We start from the raw sequence: 19,145 nt of genomic DNA on the forward strand, positions 1-19,145 counted from the left end.
GCCGGAGCACACTTTTGTGTTTGTGGGCGGGGTGTTTGTGTAACCAGGCTGTCATGTGGGAGGAGCTCCGCCCCCTCTCCCTCCTTTCTGTTTTCTGCCCGCCCTGTCCCCGCCTCCACCCCACTCGCAGCCTTTGCCTTTGCCTCTTCAGGTCTTCCTCCTGGCTCCCTTGAAGCTGCCACGCGGGACCACCCTGTGCCCAAGACCCCCCTCCACGTGGCACCCCTCCCCCCGTCGTAGTGGGAGTCCCTGGAAGGCAGCCAGCGCCCTGCTCCCCCCAAGGGCTTCTTCCCGAATTGTTGACTGACTGACTTGACCAACGCAGGAGTAGGGAGTTGCTGGGGGTGGAACCAGGGTATGTGGAGGGGGCGTGACCTCTCCTGGTCCCCACTGCCCCGTTTTGAGCTCTAGGGATGGGAAGAAGCATCTATGGAATGCCTACTGTGTACTGTTAAGGTCCCGGGATTCACCCACCACCAAGGGAGACCTCGGGCAATGTAATCAGACACGGAAAAGGCCCTTTATTGTGGAACTGATACGCGCATCAGTGGGAACCTCTGCCATCAGAGTTCCAATTTCCCTCCGAAGATTCAGTCTTAAATACTTTTCAGCATGAATAGCCTTTGTTGGAAAGTTGCTTTTTGCACCTGGGGTCTCAGTGCTGAAGTTTATCAGGGACCTTGGACAGGTCCCAGCGCAAGGTCCGAAGCTTATCTGTCTGTAGGGGCCTTGGCTAGGTTTGAAGTTTATCTGTCTGTAGCAGGGCCTTGGCATTTTTCCTGGCTGAATTTCTCAGGGCAGTTTTCAACTTAGATCTCCCTCATGTACCAGGCTCTGTGCTGAACACTTCCCAAATGTGATCTCCTTTAATGGGAACTTCTGTTCCTCCCAACTGGCCAAGGGAAGACTTGAGTGAAGTCAGAGCAGTGAAAAAAGGAAAAGAACCAGCGAGAACAGGAGACATGGCCCTGGCAGGAGAGGAAAGCAGTGAGAATTCCAGGAACATCCATGGGGGGAATAGAATCCCCTGATGTGGGAGACCCCCCAACCCTTCTCTCTGGGGAGGCTTTCTGCAGGAATAGGCCAGAGTGCAGGGATCCCATTCCAGCATGGAGTCCCCAGTCTTCTTTCCCTTCCTCCCCTTGTCTGCCCAGGACCCAGGATTCTCTGGCCCAGGTCCACCAGATGGTTTCCTATAGGCAGCCTCTCAGCATTTATTATTCCTCCAAGAGGTGACAGGAAAGGGTAACTAGGGGCAGTGGTGAGGGCCATTGAAGGTACCCATGGACAAAAGACCTGAGCATGTCCTTCTCCAGCCAAGATTGTGAGATGAGCCTGGTGGTTAGAGCATTTGGTGGGAGTGAGACTGTCAATGCAGATGGGCTAAGGGTGCTAGTGAGGGCTTTGTTTAAGAGCCACAAAGCAAGGTTGGCCTTTCTCGGGACTTCTTTCTCCTTATCCAGCTCTTTTTCTCCAGATCCAGCCCTTCCCCAAGATAGTAGCCTGGAGGAGAAGGAAGGAGAGACTTCTGGAGTCCTGGCTGCCAGGTTTCAGGTAAGTGCAAATTCTCTCTCTCTCTCTCTCTCTCTCTCTCTCTCTCTCTCTCTCTCTCTCTCTCTCTCTCTCTCTCTCTCTCTCTCTCTCTATTTCTCTCTCTCTCAGAAATTTGTGGTCATTGAAAGAATCAAATCAATGGTTAACATGTGGGAAAAGTTCTTTACATTAAGCTATAGAAATAAGAAGGGATTGCTTCAAGGGACTGGTAGGTTCTCCCTTCCTAGAAGTCTTTGATCAGTGGCTAGATGATCACTTATCAGGAAAGGGACTGAATTAAGGATTCTTGTTTAGTTCTGAGTTGTACCAGGGTCTCCTACATTCTTTCCATCTCTATGGTTCTGTGCTTATTTATTTTACTTTTTTAAACCCTTACCTTCCATCTTGGAATCAATACTGTGTATTGGCTCCAAGGCAGAAGAGTGGTAAGGGTTAGGCAATGGGGGGTTAAGTGACTTGCCCAGGGTCACATAGCTGGGACGTGTTTGAGGCCAGATTTAAACCTAGGATGTCCTGTCTCTAGACCTGGCTCTCAATCCACTGAACCACCCAGCTGTCCCCTCTGTGCTTATTTAGAGTAATAATCAGTCCAAGAAGAACAGTTACAGACAAGTTGGCATGAGACCTACTTAATTCAGATCAGATCAGATCAAATTTATGGTGTAACAAAACTGAGGAGAACAAATTGGCCACATCTGTTACAGATGTTTCTGTGTCACTCTGCTTCAACAATTAGTGATAATTGGAGTTACCATAGTTGTACTCCAACCTTGCAGATACTAACTGGTTTGGGGCGCAGGTGGGGATATAGAAATTTCAGGAAACAGGCCAGAAGGACAACTGGAAGTGACCAAATGGAAGAACTCAGCCTGGGTCTACATATTTCTCAGGGCCTCAAAATCATGATAAAGAACTTTTTTTCTATAATAATTTATTTTTTCCATTTTCATGTAAAAACACATTTAAAAACTCATTTTCTAATGTTTCAAGTTTGGAATTTTCTCTTCCTCTACCCTCGTGCCTCCCTGACAGAGCAAATAATTTGGTACAGGTTCTACATGTTTGATCATGTAAAACATTTTTCCATATTGGCCATGTTTAGAAGAAAACATATTTTTTAATTAATTCATGAAGATAAGATGAAAATGGTATGCATCAATCTAAATTCAGATTCTATCAATTCTTTCCTTGGAGTTGGATAGCATTTTTCATGGTAATTCTTTTAGAATTGTATTGGATCATTATATTGCCAGAAATAACTATATCATTCACACTTGATCATTATACAATATGGCTGTTACTGTGTATAATGTTCTCCTGGTTCTACTCACTTCATTTTGCATCAATTCAAGTCTTTCTGAAATCCTCCTGGTCATCATTTCTTATAGCACGGTAGTATTCCATCAAATTCCTCTGCCATAGCTTTTAAACCATTCCCCAGTTTTTGGACATTTTCAAAATCTGATTCTGAGAAATATAAGAGTTAAATGAAATGTCCAATACTTCAAGTATTATTTTTTACAAAGTTTATTATCTAACAAAATAGAACCATGTGACTAAGTTTTTCTACCTGCTCAAAAAGCCCGCTCCACCAAAGCCAAGACAGGAAGACAAGAGATCGAGAGATGGGGCTACACCCAATTTATATCCTGTCTACATCAGCACATAACGAAAGGAAGTAAGTAGGGTGCTGGGAATCATAGTTTTGCTGGGGATTATAGTTTTTAGGGTAACAGATTCTAATTATACAGAAAGAGCATTTTCAAGCTCTTTCGGATTCTATGATGATGTTACTTCTGAAAAAAAAATACATCAGAAGGATTCTAGATACTACTGATTCCCGATTGTTTTTTCTGTTTTGATGAAAAAATCCCATATGTTTTATGAGAAGCAGCCTTGATGAGAGGAGAAGGGAACACTATTGTACAGCAAACCATAAATGGACTATCAGAGTTGGGGGCAAAGTACAGAAAGTAGAAGCTCCCTCTACTATGGTTGATGGTTATGAAAATTTATTTGATTCAGTTGTGGAAAATGTAATATTCTAAACTCAACTTTCAATAGTGTATCTCCTTGCATGTGCTAAGGTCAAGCAATATTACCAAATGAATACCAAAAAAGACAGTCCTGCAGGGTGGGCCCCTGATTATTCATATCAAACAAAGCTGAAAAGAAGGACCAAGTGGTTGCAAGAAAGGAGGTAGGCTGTTCTTGTAAAAAGAATGAGGGATGAGAGATGGAAAGGTTATAGACGGCATTTATACATTTGGGGGGATAAACAACCCAAAGGAAGGCTCACAGGACATAGGTGAAAGCCATTGGTAGGTTATTCTGTTAGTATTTAGATAAGAGTAATCAAGGCAGGGTACTCTCAACATCAAGATCACACATTGCACATTGTAGGTAGTTAATAATAATTATAACATGGAGACCAGCGTTTATATTTTAGGTCTCTTCTGTATTAAGATTTGAAATGCTGACCTAGGAGAGAAAGCAGCACATCATGAGGAGTTAGAATGGGATCTTAGATCATTTGGGGTATTCTGCCTTCTAAATAAATCAGCTCCAAAAAGATTCATCAGGAATGAAGAATGATTGCTATAATGCTAGAAATTAGTATTTGGAATGTGATTGCTGATTTTTGCATTGTATTTCTAATTGTAGGTTGGAGACTGATTCAGTGGCATAGTTGGGTCCTTGAGGAATAAAGTGGTTGATATCTTTGGGGTTCATTAGTGGAGAACATTCTCAGCAAAACTATTTACTGGCTACTGAGTCCAGTATAGAGTAAGACAGAGAATGTGTGGAGATATGGAAGAGTTGGCCTAAGCTGGAATGTGTTCCATTCAGGCGTCTTTGACTTTCAAGGATGTGGCTGTGGAGTTCACCTGGGAGGAGTGGAGGCAACTGGATCCTGCCCAGAGGGCCCTGTACAGTATAAAAATGGATTGGAATCCAGGACTTCAATCCCCACAAGCCTTTGCTCCACTTCCCCAGAATGCCTTGTAATTTCACCTGGGCTGAGATCGAGAAGGGATTTAACCTGATTGCAAAGGCTTTTAGGTCTCCTTCTGAACTTCTGTTTTGGAGCAGAGGCGTCTCTTCCATGATGTGAGATTATCTTGTCTAGGCCTCTGGCCTAGGCACCTGTTTTTTCTTATTCTGTATTTTCTTTACTCCTTAATCTTTAATAAACCTCTAAAAATATAATACTCCTTGCAGAGAGAAACTAATTTCTACCTGCCTCAGCCTCCCCTAAATTTTTAATCTTTACAACAGGGATGTGATGTTGGAGAACTATGAGAACCTGGTATCCATAGGTAAGCAGAACCAGCCCCTGTGACTCAGTGTCCGCATACTGGAGTCTTTGCAAGCTCCTTTCCTGGAAGCTAAAGAAGGTCTAAATAAGTTTTGTTTTATTAGACTAGAACACTTAAGACTACACTTCCTGTAGGGAGAATCCAAATCCTTTATGGTCAGTCGTCCAAATGTTTCTGCTTTCTGATTCTAGGGGAGAGGTCTTTGCTTTGTATAAAGTGAGCTCCTCTGGCTTCTTTCCTGAAACCTTCACTCTGAAACCTCTGGTAAGAGGAGAACCAGGATAGAGGAGTGGCTGAGTAAAGAGGCACGTAGAAGAAAGAACCAAGGAGAAGAGGGTGATGGACAGTATCCAAGGCTGCAGAGGTCAGGAAGGAAGAGGATTGAGAAAAAGCCATTGGAATTGGCCATTGAGACATCATCAGTGACTTTAGAGAGAGCACTTCCCTTTGAATGATGAGTTTGGAATCCAGCCTGTAGAGGGTTAAGGAGAGAGTGTTCTGTTCTGGGTGGGCTCCTCAGGGAGGTAAGCCACAGAAGAGGAGAGGGAGGAGACAACAGGCAGTAGAGACTGGTGGGTCTTCACAAATAGGGGAGATGTGGCAATGTAGGCAGTGGAGAAGCAGAGAGGGAACGACTGAAGATAAGTGGACAGTCTGCAGCAGAACCGAGGACGTAATGAGATCACTTGTGCACATGGAGCAGTCAGCCTTGTTCAGGAGAACGGCCCCCTCATTATATGAGACAGAGGTGAAGGGAGAGATGTTGTTAGGAGGCATCTGAGTGATGGGAGGGGAGAAGAGGGGGAGCTCTGGGGGAACAGCCTCATTCTTTAGTAGTAAACTACTGGGTGAGATTCTGAGCTGAGGCAGGAAAGGATTTGTAAAAGCCTCTATTGTGAAAGGGATAGTGAGTCCCTGAGGGAGGTGCAAGGGCCTTGCCTGGCTATACCCAGGGCCCAGTTAAGAGGATGTAACATCAGTTTGTGGTGGATCAGCACAGTTTTGTGATTATTCTCCAGCTTTGTTCAGCTGCAGGGTGGTAGGAGTGAGGGCACTGGAGGGGAGAGTAACCAAGGCTGAGGCTTGGCAGTGTGAGATCAGCTCCAGCATAAGGAGCCAACGGGCTTGAGAAAAGAGGATGATGGAAAGTCAAACTGTTCCCTGGGGTCAACATGGGGAAGGGTAGGGAGTGAGTTAGTGCAGGGAGGATGGCCTGGGAGGGACTGAGGGACGGAGGAATGGAGGTCATGGCGAGGACAAAGAATGGGGACCACAGATGGGGATCCCAGAGGGAAAAGGGGATGTCAGTGTTCCTGAGCAGGGAAGTGGTGCATGTGTGGATGACGGCAAGGTCAAGGCTCTGACCTTGTTTGTGTGTCGTTGGGTGGGCAGGAGAGAAAGACTGAGCCAGGCAGGCACTGAACGCATTGAGGAAGGAGAGGAGGGGCCCAGAGGTCAATAGAGAAAGAGCTGCCAAACCTTAGCCTGGATGGTAGTTTGTATTGAATGACCTTCAAAGGAGGAGGGATTAGTGAGTGATGGTGGTAGAGGGAGAGCCTTGAGTGGCACTGGGGGGGCCATGGAAGGATCTACATCCTCCACCTTGACCAGTGAGTTGGGGCCTGAGTGAAAGTGCAGCCAGTGCTTGACTGGGCACATTTGGTATGAGGGGTTTTTGCCCCCTCACTTCGGTGGAGGCAGGAGGACGGAGTGTGAGGCTAGGGCTGCTAAGGACAAAGTAAATGGAAAGAAAGAAGAGGAGGTCTCATAAACATGCTTTTCAAATGCACAGAAGAGCAATACAAGAAGGCCAGAGGGAATTGCTGACCAGCAGAACAGCCTTTATTGCTACATGGTTAATTAATTTTTTTTTAAAGAAAAAACTGTCCCTCATAGAGATTCCTAGTTTCCTACCCAGGCTCCACATCCTACTGGGTATATAGGAACATTCATTCTAATTCATATTTGGTACGGTCAGAATTTTTGAAATTGGGGAGGAAATGTGTATTGTTCAGATTATGACATTCATTTGGATAGCTAACCTCTATCTACCTAGAATTGTGACCCATTCTCCCTTCGATTACAAAACAGATGATCCAGAGACCCCTTCTGTTGACTTAGCTTCCTGGTTTTCCATTAATAGAATTTCTTCTTGACTGATCATTTGTAGACTGACAGCTCTAGAACATTGCATATTATGTCAGATTTCTTGACATATTGATTCATTTTCCCAAATTTTTTTCTCTTCGTCTTTTTCATTAAAACTTTTCTTTTGTTTGTTTTAAGGGATCTCTGGTAGGGAGAAAGGGATAGAATATAACAAGAAACCAGAAGTGTTGTGAAAAGAGAAGAAACCCATAAAATTTTTATTTTAAAACTTTTGAATTCTTAGATAGCTTTTTAAACTCAGCTCTTTTTTTCTCTCCTTGTAGGGATTCCCGTTTCTAAGCCAGATTTGCTCCTTCTGTTGAAGAGAGAAGATGTATGGAATCTAGAGGGAGAAGTTTGTATAGGCATTTGTCCAGGTGAGTAGGTGAAAAGAAGGTAAGGTCAGTGCAAGTGACATCTCCTGTTCCTCTTGTGGAGTGGCTTCTCAAGGGTCTAAGCACTACTTAGCACCACTTGGAGTTTCACAGGCTGTGTAAAACATTTCTGTTTCTCTGCAGCTCCATCAGCATTAAATTTTATAATACCGTTTTAATTTTAACAAACTTTATGATAAAATTTCAGGAATGTTTTAATTTGAATTTTTGCAATTATTGGATTATTTGGATATTTTTCTTGTGGATGTCATTAATTTTGACCATTTAAAAAGAGGTTAATATCGTTTTGCTTTTTTACCTTTTTCTTTGAAATTTTTATTTTTTGCTCTTTTGAATGTGAAGCCTATTAATAAACATGAATATTTCTGTATACAAAAAAGCAGGAAAAAAAAGATTGCTTATGGAATTGCCAATCTGGCTGAATTGAATGGATGCCAGAGCATCCTCCTTAGGTCTTTTGTAAAAATACAGAATTGGTTCTGCATTTTAGTTTCCAAGTTTTGTTTGGCTTCTTCTCCCTCTGAACTTTCCCTTCTATGTCCTGTTAAATCTCCTTTGATACTCTCTCATGGTCTTTTTTTGAAGGTGTCTCCATCTTTACCTGCCCTTCCCATGCCATTTTCCCCTTCTCCAAACCCCAACTCCCATTGTAATGAATTGTGTTGTCAAGTAAAGTGAGATAAACACATTAGCTACATCACAAAATAGTGTCTCATTCCATAGTTTTTACATCACCTTCATCTTCACATATCCTCTTTCCCCTTACCCTGCATGATGAAGCCATCCCTGGTAACAAAGAAGAAAAATTAATAAGATTTTTTAAGAGACAAGAAAAAGATATCTACAAAGTGTCCACAGTGTATCTGACAGTCTCTGCAGTCATTTCCACATTGAGTCTTCTAGTGAAGGAGAGAATTTGTGAGATACATCAGCCCCACCTGGCTGATTGTAGGTATATGCCCTTCAGGATCCAGAGGGTTGTTTGCTCTTTCCTCTTCATTTGTTGTAGTTGTTGTGTATACAGTCGTCCCTTGCTATATATTGCAGTTCACTTATCTCGGCTTCACTATATCGCAGGTTTAAAAAAAAATCTAATTCTGTATCATGGAGTTTTCACTATATCACAAGTTAGGGGCATGATACATGAACTAAGAGAAGGGTGGGGCTGACTCTAAGGCCTAAGTTAAGCAGTTTTAAAACTTTACTAAGATGTAAGTAAAATGCCTTCTAAAATCATGACTTAATACTAATTATCTCAGGATTATAATTATGATTTTCTGAAAACTATCACTAACATCAAAATCTAATCCTATATAAGTGGGTATTTCCTCATAGTAATCTTTGTGTTTGCTGTTTTTATATCATTTTTGGCTTCTCTTTCCATCAGTTCACAGATGCTTCTCAGTATTTGTCATTTCTCACATTCATATTCTGCCATAGTGTGCTAGGTGGTACAGAAAACGGAGTGCTGGCCTCAGACACTTATTAGCTACCTTCTATCTATCTATAATTATTTATGTATACATATGTGTTTTCTTCTCCATTAGAATTTAATGTCTTTGAAGGTACAGTCTTCTTTATTTTTGTTCCCAGATGCCGAATTAGCTTAGTGCCTGGCACATAATAAAATTCAATGTGAGAATGAATATTTGTTGATGGAGTAAGTGATCCAAATTTGATATCTTTCTTCTTGAGGAAAAAGAAAGGATCTAAAACTTGCTCTATTAGAGGTTCCTTTCTCTCAGCATGACAAGTAAGAGCTTAATAATGATTTATGTTATTTGTTTCAGATTCCATTATTAAAGAGACATGGATTAAAACCAAGGATTCAAATCTGAAGCAAGTCATCTGTTTGGAAGCCTTATCTCATCAAAAACTGGGAAAAAATATAGTTTGACATTCCAAGATTGTAAGGCTCAGCACCAGGGTCAGCCAGCCCTGTGTGACCTTACATGGGGTAATGAAAAGTGAAGAGTAACGAATGGACACTATATGAAAATGCATAGCGACAAAGTTTATTGGATTTACACAAAGCATATAAAGGAAAAAACCACAGAATGTATGACTTTACAGCCCAGCACCAGCAGGAACCAATAATTGGGCAGATTCATAGGAATTCATGACATTACCTGCCAGGCACAAGGAAGAACCGAGAGGATTCCAAACAAAGGCAGAGAAACAAGTTTCCCACAGTCTCTCACAATTTCTCACAAACCTTATCAATCCCCCCTCTGCTGACTATTCCAACCGTGCAGTTTCCCACTCACAAACTTTATCAATCCTCCCTCTGCTGACTACTCCAACCTTGAGCATGCAGCTGGGCAGGTCGTACATAGTTCAACCCACGACCTTGACTATGCAGCCCAAGCAGGGAGAAGAGGAGGCTTTAACCCTTACGGCTCTACCTTTACGGCAATGCCTCGACTACACAAGATGAGAGAATCTGGAACTTGTGATCATAATTTAGAAGAACAAAATGTCAACCGGGAAAAAACAATCTAGACAAGTAACAATAGATCCCAGGACATGTTTGAATAAAGTGGATGTATCTCAGTGTAATGCATTTAAGAGAAGTTTCAGGCTGAAGTCAGCTTTGGTTACCCCATGGAGAAGAGCTTTGGGAAAAAGTCTCTGTAAATATAAGGGACTTGTAAAGAGCTTCAGGAATTTTTCTGATACATGTGATACATTTTTCTTAGAGAAGAACCTCTATAAGGCTACCACATGGAAGAAGCCTTTCAGGTACCACACTAATCTAATTAAATTGAAAAGAATGCATGCTGGAGAAAAACTACATGAACACAGAAAAGTCATTGGCAAAGGATCAAATTTTACTCTATGTCAAAATATTCAGAAAGAAGAGACGCATTATATATGTAATAAATGTGAGAAATGCTTCATCCATAGGGAAAGCTCACCTAAACTTGAGAGAATTCATATTAAAAAGAAATACCTTGCCTATAATGAATGGAGGAAAAACTTTAGTGAGAGAAGACACTTTCTCACCCATAAAAAATTTTGTATTGGAGAAAAAACATTTTTATGTAACAAATGTGGGAAATGCTTTATCTGGAGAACAATTCCTACTAGACATCAGAAAATTCATGTTAGAAAAAAACACTTTACATGTAATGAATGTGGGAAAGCTTTGTTTTCAAAGGAACACCTCATTAACCATCAGATAACTAGAGAGAAAACTTTTGAATGTAATGAATGTAAAAAATGCTTTAGCCGGGAGGGACATCTTATTTACCATCAGAGAACTCACACTGGAGAGAAACTATTTACATGTAAGGAATGTGGGAAGGCCTTTAGCAGGAAAGAAAACCTTCTTATCCATCAAAGAACTCATACTGGAGAGAAACCATTTGAATGTAATGAATGTGGGAAAACTTTCAGTGTAAGGCAAAACCTTATCAGACATCAGAGAATTCATACTAGAGAGAAACAGTTTGAATGTAATCTATGTAGAAACACCTTTAGCATGAAGAGACAGCTTGTTAACCATCACAGAATTCATACTGGAGAAAAACCATCTGAATGTAATGAATGTGGAAAAGCCTTTAGCCAGAAGAAAGGGCTTATTATACATCAGAGAACTCATCCTGGAAAGAAACTATTTGAATGTAATGAATGTGGGAAAACCTTTAATTATAAGAGAAGACTTAATATCCATCAGAGAACTCATACAGGAGAAAGACCATTTAAATGTAATCAGTGTTGGAAAGCCTTTAGCCAGCAGGAAAATCTTATTGCCCATCAGAGAATTCATACTGGAGAGAAACCATTTTAATGTAATGAATGTGGGAAAGCCTTTAGCTGTAATGCAAATCTTACTACCCATCAGAGAACTCACACTAGAGAGAAACCATTTGAATGTAATGAATGTGGAAAAGCTTTTAGCCAGAAGGAAAATCTTATTATCCATCAGAGAATTCATACTGGAGAAAAACCATTTGAATGTAATGAATATAGGAAAACTTTCAGTATAAGGCAAAACCTTATCAGACATCAGAGAACTCACACTAGAGAGAAACCATTTGAATGTAATGAATGTGGGAAAACCTTTAGTCAAAAGAGAAGACTCATTGTCCATCAGAGAATTCATACTGGAGAGAAACCATTTGAATGTAATGAATGTGGGAAAATGTTCACTGTAAAGCAAAGCCTTATAAAACATCTAAGAACTCATACTGGAGAGAAACTTTGTTAATGTAATGAATGTGGGAAAACTTTCAGTATAAGGCAAAACTTTATCAGACATCAGAGGACTCACACTAGAGAGAAACAGTTTGAATGTAAGCTATGTGGAAAAGCCTTTAGCAAGAAAGGACAGCTTGTTGACCATCACAGAATTCATACTGGAGAGACCACCTGAATGTAATGAATGTGGGAAGCCTTTAGCCAAAATAACAGATTTTATCCATTAGAGAACTTGATCTTGTAGGGAAACCATTAGTCAATAGTGAGCTTATTCTTCAAAGAACTTAGTCTGGGGAGAAACCATTTGAATGTAATAAATGTGGAGAAACATTCAATGTAAAACAAAGACTTATAAAAACATCATTGAAGTCACACTGGCAAAAATCCATTTGAATGTAATGAATATGGGGAAAGCTTCCATTGATGTGGGAGATTTTTGAGGTAGAGCCCTGGAGATACCCTTGTCAAGAATGGCAATTCCAATAATAAGCTTAAAAATAAAAAAAGGCATTAATTGAATGTAAGTTGAATAATTTGATTAAAGACTGAGGGAGGGAGGAATAGGCAGAATGCTGCCTCCCAGAGTGGGTGAAATTTGGAATACTTAAGCCTTCCTAACAATAGGGCCTATGTGAGATGGGATAATGGTGGGGTGATGACATGTCCTTTAGGACTCTGGACCAGAGATGGGTCATATTGATTATGCCCTATGCCTCAAAGTCAAAAGGGGGTGAATTGTCCAGTTTAGGGGATAATCAGATATCTGAGATATAAAACATGTTTATCAGAAGCAGCAGACTGGGAGGTATCAAGAACGAAGGGAGAAGCCCAGAGAGGATACTCCTCTCAGCTCAAAGTCACCTTTCCTCTGCATTGCAGGAATGCAAAGGAAAATGAATTCTTTATGTAATCTCTGACCTGGGACAACTTTGGGGTTTTGGGGTGTCTAGGGGAAGCCTATATCTCTATATCACCAGTCAGGCTACACTTAACAAAGAATCCATACTAGATAGAAAAACAATTTGCATGAAATAAATGTGGGAAAGCTTTCATTTTAAGGGAATGCCTTGTTGCCCTCCAGAGAACTCAAACTAGAGAGAAACCATTTGAATGGAATGACTATTACCTGTGAACTTTGGATTACTCTACCCTACTTAGTCTAACAAAATCAGGAATGTCTATACCCATATTTAAGGATTAAGTATCTAGGAGGATGGCCTAGGATAGACACGTGCTAGCAAATGACAAATCAGAAACAGCTGACAGACCCCTAAGTCAAGCTTAAGTTACCATTGGTACAGGTGAGATGCAGGAAAGTGATGTAAAACCTTCTATATATTTCCTGTCACTTCCTCTCTCAGGCCTCTTTTGTGATGGAGATGTGACTGGTGGCAGCTTGTTGAGCATCTCGGCATCTTGGCATGGCAGCAGCTATTGTCCGTCCAGGTATGAAATATCCCAATGGTGAAATTTCCAACATTTATAAGTCTAAGGAATTTTGAGGTTTACACCGGTTTAGTGGTGAGTTTCCCTTGATACCATACTGGAGGAAGCCTAGTAACCTAGTTCAGGTGAGGCATCTTCTCTGAGCTCTCTCGGAGTTTAGGCTGATTTTTCCTCCTTTACCTTCCAAACACTATCCACTTAGAAGCCTCTAATCTTCAGAAAACTTATGGAGGAGGATTTTGAACTCCCCCTGGCACAGGCCAGGCAGGAGAAATCCTATACCCTTTTCCTCTTTCTTTTCTTTGATCTCTTCCCTCTATATTGATTAAACCACCATAGATTTCCAAACTGACTTGGGTATTTTATTTGGGATATCCCCTGGTGACCAAAAATCAAACTTAGATTAGGTCACAACCCTAAATTATCCTTACATACCCATATGGGAAAATTTGAGTGTAATATTTGAACCTAGTCCTGCAAGATGAGAAACTAGATTTACTTGTTGCTTCAAGACCAGAGTTGTTGATCAATTCAGGATATAGATCATTCTGACCTCAGAAAACCTTCCTTCAGAAAACCTTGAGTTTCCAAGGGCTCAAGATTGATTCAAGGAATTTTCCCAGATTGTACATTTTAAGTGCCTTATTTGGAGTCCACCTACCTGCTTGCCAATCAACTGTTGTTTCCTTCACCATGAACTCTACGTAATATAAAACTTTCATAGGCCAGGTGGAGGATGGGAGCCATCCTTTTTTGGTTCTCTCCTCTTCTAAATGACTTAGTAAAACTTGTAAAAAATTTTTCAGGTTTGGGGTTGTTCTTGATTGACAGTCATCAGTGAACTCATACTCAGATGCTAGTTTAATTTAATATGAGAAATCCATCAATAAAAATGAAAGAGTCTAGGGGGCAGCTAAGTGGATCAGTGAATAGAGAGCTAGACCTAGAGATGGGAGGTTCTGGGTTCATATTTGGCCCCAACATGTCCTATCAGTTTTACCCTATGCATGTCATTTAACCCCATTGCATCTCTCTTACTATTCTTCTGCCTTTGAACCAATATATTGATTATAAGGTAGAAGGCAAATGTTTAAAAAATATAGAGCAATTAAAATCCATCAACTCATAATGAAAGTAATCCTTTGTAATGAATATGAAAAAACCTTAAGAGGGAGGGGGAACACAGTATTATGCAAAGTGCTGAGTTTGGAGCCAGAGAACCAGTGTCCAAATCCCCGTTCTGATCTTGAGTAACTCACAACATTTCTGGCCCTTCCTTGACCATCAGTAAAGTGAAGTGGTTGTACGAGATGGCCCCTGAACACCCTTCCAATTCTCAGTCCTGTAGGGGTCACAATGGAGGACATGCCCATGAGTTAACTGAAATTGTCATCCTAATATTATTGCTAAAGCAAGGTTCCAGGAAAAAACAAGATATTGCAAAAGCATTTTCTTGTTGTGACCATATCAGAAACCCTCATGAGTCAACAATTTCTGATCTACCTATAAGAAAGATGTGGTAGGCCCTCCAAATTCCCCAAAAGTCCACAGATCAAAGATTATCCTCTGCCTTGGCTTTGGTAGTAGTCTCTTGGAAGCCGAGAATGACCATTGTCTTTGGGCATGTGTGCACAAAGATACTTGTGCGGGAAGGAGATTTAAGTGGAAGAGTCGATGCACAGAGACAGTCCCACTGTCTCGGCGTTGGAAGCCTGGGTCCAGTGGCACAAAAAATCATTACACCTGGAGACTTCCTCAGCTGCATTGGGTGGCCATGTTGTCTTTTGTGCTCCAACATGCCCTAAGCACTCCACTGTGCCTTGCTTTGTCGCCATCTCAGCCATTGAACCTTCTTGTTGGTTTCTTCTGCCTGTTCCGCTGAAACAGTCTTCACATGGGGGGATGGGTTACATAAGGAATTCCACCTTTGCCATGCTGGCTCAATAAACAAATGGCTTTCTGCCTCAAGCTCTAAAGGTGTGTGTTTGCATTAGCATTGAGATAAGGTTCTTGGTTCTCCAGGAAACCTCCTATTTTGTATATCAAACATCAACAATAGATTTGAGTTATATTGAGGACAGTTAAGTCCCCAAACTCAAAGGCATTTCACTGTATCCCCAGGATTATCCCTCTGTTTTGTCTTAGCGATGATCATTCCCCTCCCCATCTTTCCTAGTCACATAGCCATGAATGTATTCATGAGCTTTATCTGTAAGGAGGATCTGCTTAATCTGGACTCTGTATCTCAAAAGTATTCCTTTCCAGTAGCCATCTGTATTGTCGCTGATTTATTTCCTCACATCCATCACACCTCTATGTGTACTGACTCTCCTACTAAGTACTTCAGCTAGAGCTGCAGCCAGCAGAAGCTCTGTTTAAACCATCAACTAGGCTTTATCTCTCCCATGTGGTAGCAGCATGGTGCAGTGAAAAGGGCATCAGATTGGATGTCAGGTTGGGTCTAAATTAAATCCCTGCTCGGTTACTTCTCTACTATGTTACTGTTCCATTTCTCCCTACTGAAATCATCTTCTTAGAACAGACTAGTATGCTATCCCAAGGACCAACAAACTCTAGACCAAATCTGCTCCCCCACTGGTTTTGTATCGCCTACAAGCTAAGAATGGTCTTTATGTTTTAAAAGAAAGTTATTATTGCAAAGTTATTCTATCTAAAAGTGAAAAAAACATTCTTGATTCTCAAAGTCATACAGAGATGGTCAGCAAGCCAGAGCTGGCCCATCCCCGCTCCATCCAGTCAAGATCTCCTGGATCCTGTCCTGGGGTTCGTTAACCCTTCCAGCTTTGTCACCTGCAAGTCTGATGGCCATGCACTGTCCCTGACAAAAATGTTAAAGGGTACAAAAGATATCCTTCCCTGGAGACTTCTGAGCTCATTGACAGTGAACCATTAACAGTCACTCTTTGAATTACCACATCCAAAATGGTACACCACAGTGTGAGTTCTATAGTCAATGCTGCAAAATCAAAGAGCTTTGGACTTGTTGCATCCAGCACAGTCAAAAAGAGGGGCTGGGCAAAATTCCTGAAGAGGAACAGCTTGGCATACAAAGATGGGACAGAGAGCAGATTGATGGTTTAAACAGAGCTGCTGTTGATTCCAGTGCTGAGGATGCCTGAAGAAGGCCTGCATGGAGGTCTTCAAGCATAGGCTGGAGGCCTGTGTTTAGAATAGCGTAGTAGAGATTTTTTTCACTTATGAGTTGTAGATAGTTATTGTTCTTTTCAGTTCTAAAATGCTGTAGTTCTGTGAAATTGCTTCATCAAGGAGCTACAAACTAGTTCATCGTCTCTGGAAAGCAATTTGGAAGTATACTCCCAAACTGTGAAACTGCATACCCTTTGACCGAGCAATACCGATATTAGAGTTATATTCCAAAGAGATAAAAGAAAAATAACTAACCCATATATACAAAAATACTTGTAGCAGCTCCCTTCGTGGTGGCAAAGAATTAGAAATGGAGAGAATTTGTATCCTCAACACTTAACCTACCTACTGGCACATAGTAGGTGTGTCATAAATGTTAACTGATTGAGAATGCTTCTTGAATGAACATGATTAAGGCTCTAGTTCAAGAGAATTTGAGGCATTTCTTATTTTCTGTAGTCCAAGATCTGAGACGATTAACTCTAGTCAAAGAAGGAGTCCCAGTTTAAATTAATGCTGGGGTCTGATCACACTAAGGTGTTTCCAGATGTGCCTTCAATACATATTATTCCAGATGTGGTTTTATAATTGTCATCATTGGTGCTCAGACAATCTATCAGATAAAAATCACTTCTCTATTAGAGAGAAACATAACAAAATCTGTAAAGCCTTCTTCCACTGGAGCTGACATCTCTCTTTCTTTGGGAAGTCAACTTTGTGGGTGTAGGTCCCAGGTAGGTCTGAATCAGGGTCCCAGCATAGCCCCTGGCTTCTGGCTACCCTTGCCACTGGGCCTCTAAATATAGAAAATCCTGAAACCAGGCTATCTGGGTACACTACAAATTCAGGCTACATACTCTAAGCTGGGCCCTCACTGGAGAAAGGCAATCGTTAGACATCTTCCTAACTGATTCCTTATGTCACTCACTGCATCCGATTTTCCAAAATGTTTCATTTGTCTACAGCCTTCCCTTGTGGATTGCTCCCATTCCTGGCCCATACCTTCTCAGCTGAAAAAACTGTACATTTATCAAGAGATATATTATCCTCCTCATTTCATATAAATCAGATGCTTTCTTTTCCTTGTTGGCTCAGCTACTGGATGACCTGATATCTGCTTGCTAAGGAATATCCCTTTATGTGTGCAAATAATCCCAGCCAGTCAATACCTTAGTATATTCCCTCCTCATAACCCCATTCACTAATTTTCAGTCTCTCCCACATTAATGGCTCCTTTTCTGTTGCCACAAAGAAAATCATTTCTCTCTAATCTCAAAACACCATCTCTTGATTCATTCCTTGTCATGAGCTATGGTCCAGTATCTTTCCTCCATGGCTAATCAGCTAGTTATGGCCATTGACAACTGGTGTCTCCAACTCCTTTCCCTTGCTTTCTGTGAAACTCTCGAGTCTAGCTCCCAATTTCATCATGCAACTGATCAAATTTCAACTCGCCAAAATTAACAATAATTTCCAAATTGATAAAATGGTCTATGTCCATTTCTTTCACATTCATCCCCCTTGACTTCTCTATAGGCTTTGGCACTGTCAATCACCTCTTCTTCTTGATACTCTCCATTCTAGGTATAACGACCCGACCTGTGGTTGTTATATAATTTTACCTGTGGGTAATAACTTGAGAAGGAGAAGGGAGACTGAAGGGAATAGGTGAATAATAAAGACTCAGAAACAACAAGTCAAAAGATAATGTTCCCCTTGGAAAATTAATTAAAAGGAAACATGAGGAATAAGAAAACACATGGGGAGTGAGAACTCCCTAATACCTCCTATGGACGAGAGTGTCCAAGGATTAATAGGAAGCATGGGGGCGACAGCGTTGCTAGGAAAGAGAGGTCAGCAGGAAAGTTAGGACAGGGCACTGCTAAGATCCAGGGAAGTAAGAGGGAGACTCGAGCTTGTTCCCCAGTATTTATTGGAGGTTTTAGGAATGTGGATTGGGAGGTGATCAATGAGTAACATGGCATAGGTCTTAACATTGGTTGAATTGACAATGATGAGATCAAAGAGGTGGAGATTAACCCGACATGTGCCTTTCAAAGGAATGTGGTTTGACAAGGTGAGAGCTAAGCCTCTGTGGTGGCTTAGGAATTCTCCTGCCCTTTGGGCTGTAACTTCTGACCATGTATCTGGCAAATGAATATATATGATACAATATCAACACATCAATCATACTTCCCAGATGCCAACATGCCTGATATGCTACACTAGGCTTTAGTGACGCTACTCTTTCTGCTTTCCTAATGCTATCCAAGGCATCCTCCCAATAGTCTGGGCTCAGAAATGAAGTGCCATGCATTCCTCATCAGCTCTCACACATCCAGTCTCCTTACCCCCATGTGCAATCTGTTGCAAAGTCCTGTTGATTCCACCTCTGTAACATCTCTCACATCGACCTCCTTCCCTCTCAACACTGTCACTTTCTTGGATCAGGCCCTTATTGCCTCCACCTGAGCTATTGTAAGAGCCTGCTGGTTGGTCCAGTTGCCTCAGGTATTTCTCTAGTCAAGTCATTCCCTTCAATTGTTGACAAAAGTTGTCAAGTTCTTCCCAAAGCTCTCCCTGACCATATCACCACTCACTTAACAACCTTCAGTGGCTCCCTGGTAAAAGGATCAAATACAAAATCCTCTGCAGGGCTGTTAAAGCACTTCCTCACCTTCCCATCTCCCACTCGTCCCAGCCTTTCCCCCCCTCCAAATATGCTATATATATAATCCAAGGGTAAAGACCCCCTTTCTGTTCCATGAACAGAATACTCCACCTCTTGACTAGGTTTTCCTTGCTATCCCTTTGCCTGGAAGGCCGTCCCTGGCTTCCTTGAAGTTCCAACTTAAGTCCACCTTCCAGAACAAGCCCTTTGTAGCTCTCCTTACTTTAGTCCCATCCCTTG

At 41.5% G+C, this 19,145-nt stretch overlaps 1 protein-coding gene across 1 annotated transcript; it reads left to right on the plus strand.

Moving 5' to 3' along the window:
- The first annotated feature begins 117 nt into the window (after positions 1-117).
- On the plus strand, positions 118-13,441 carry LOC100618876 (zinc finger protein OZF-like). The gene is made up of 4 exons (XM_056820001.1): positions 118-355; positions 1,478-1,554; positions 7,307-7,399; positions 9,208-13,441. Exon 4 carries the CDS (start codon positions 9,894-9,896, stop codon positions 11,208-11,210), a length of 1,317 nt encoding a protein of 438 aa, XP_056675979.1. The 5' UTR covers positions 118-355; positions 1,478-1,554; positions 7,307-7,399; positions 9,208-9,893; the 3' UTR covers positions 11,211-13,441.
- The last annotated feature ends 5,704 nt before the right edge of the window (positions 13,442-19,145 follow it).

Source organism: Monodelphis domestica, chromosome 2 (genome assembly GCF_027887165.1).
Source record: "Monodelphis domestica isolate mMonDom1 chromosome 2, mMonDom1.pri, whole genome shotgun sequence".
Lineage (NCBI taxonomy): Eukaryota > Metazoa > Chordata > Mammalia > Didelphimorphia > Didelphidae > Monodelphis > Monodelphis domestica.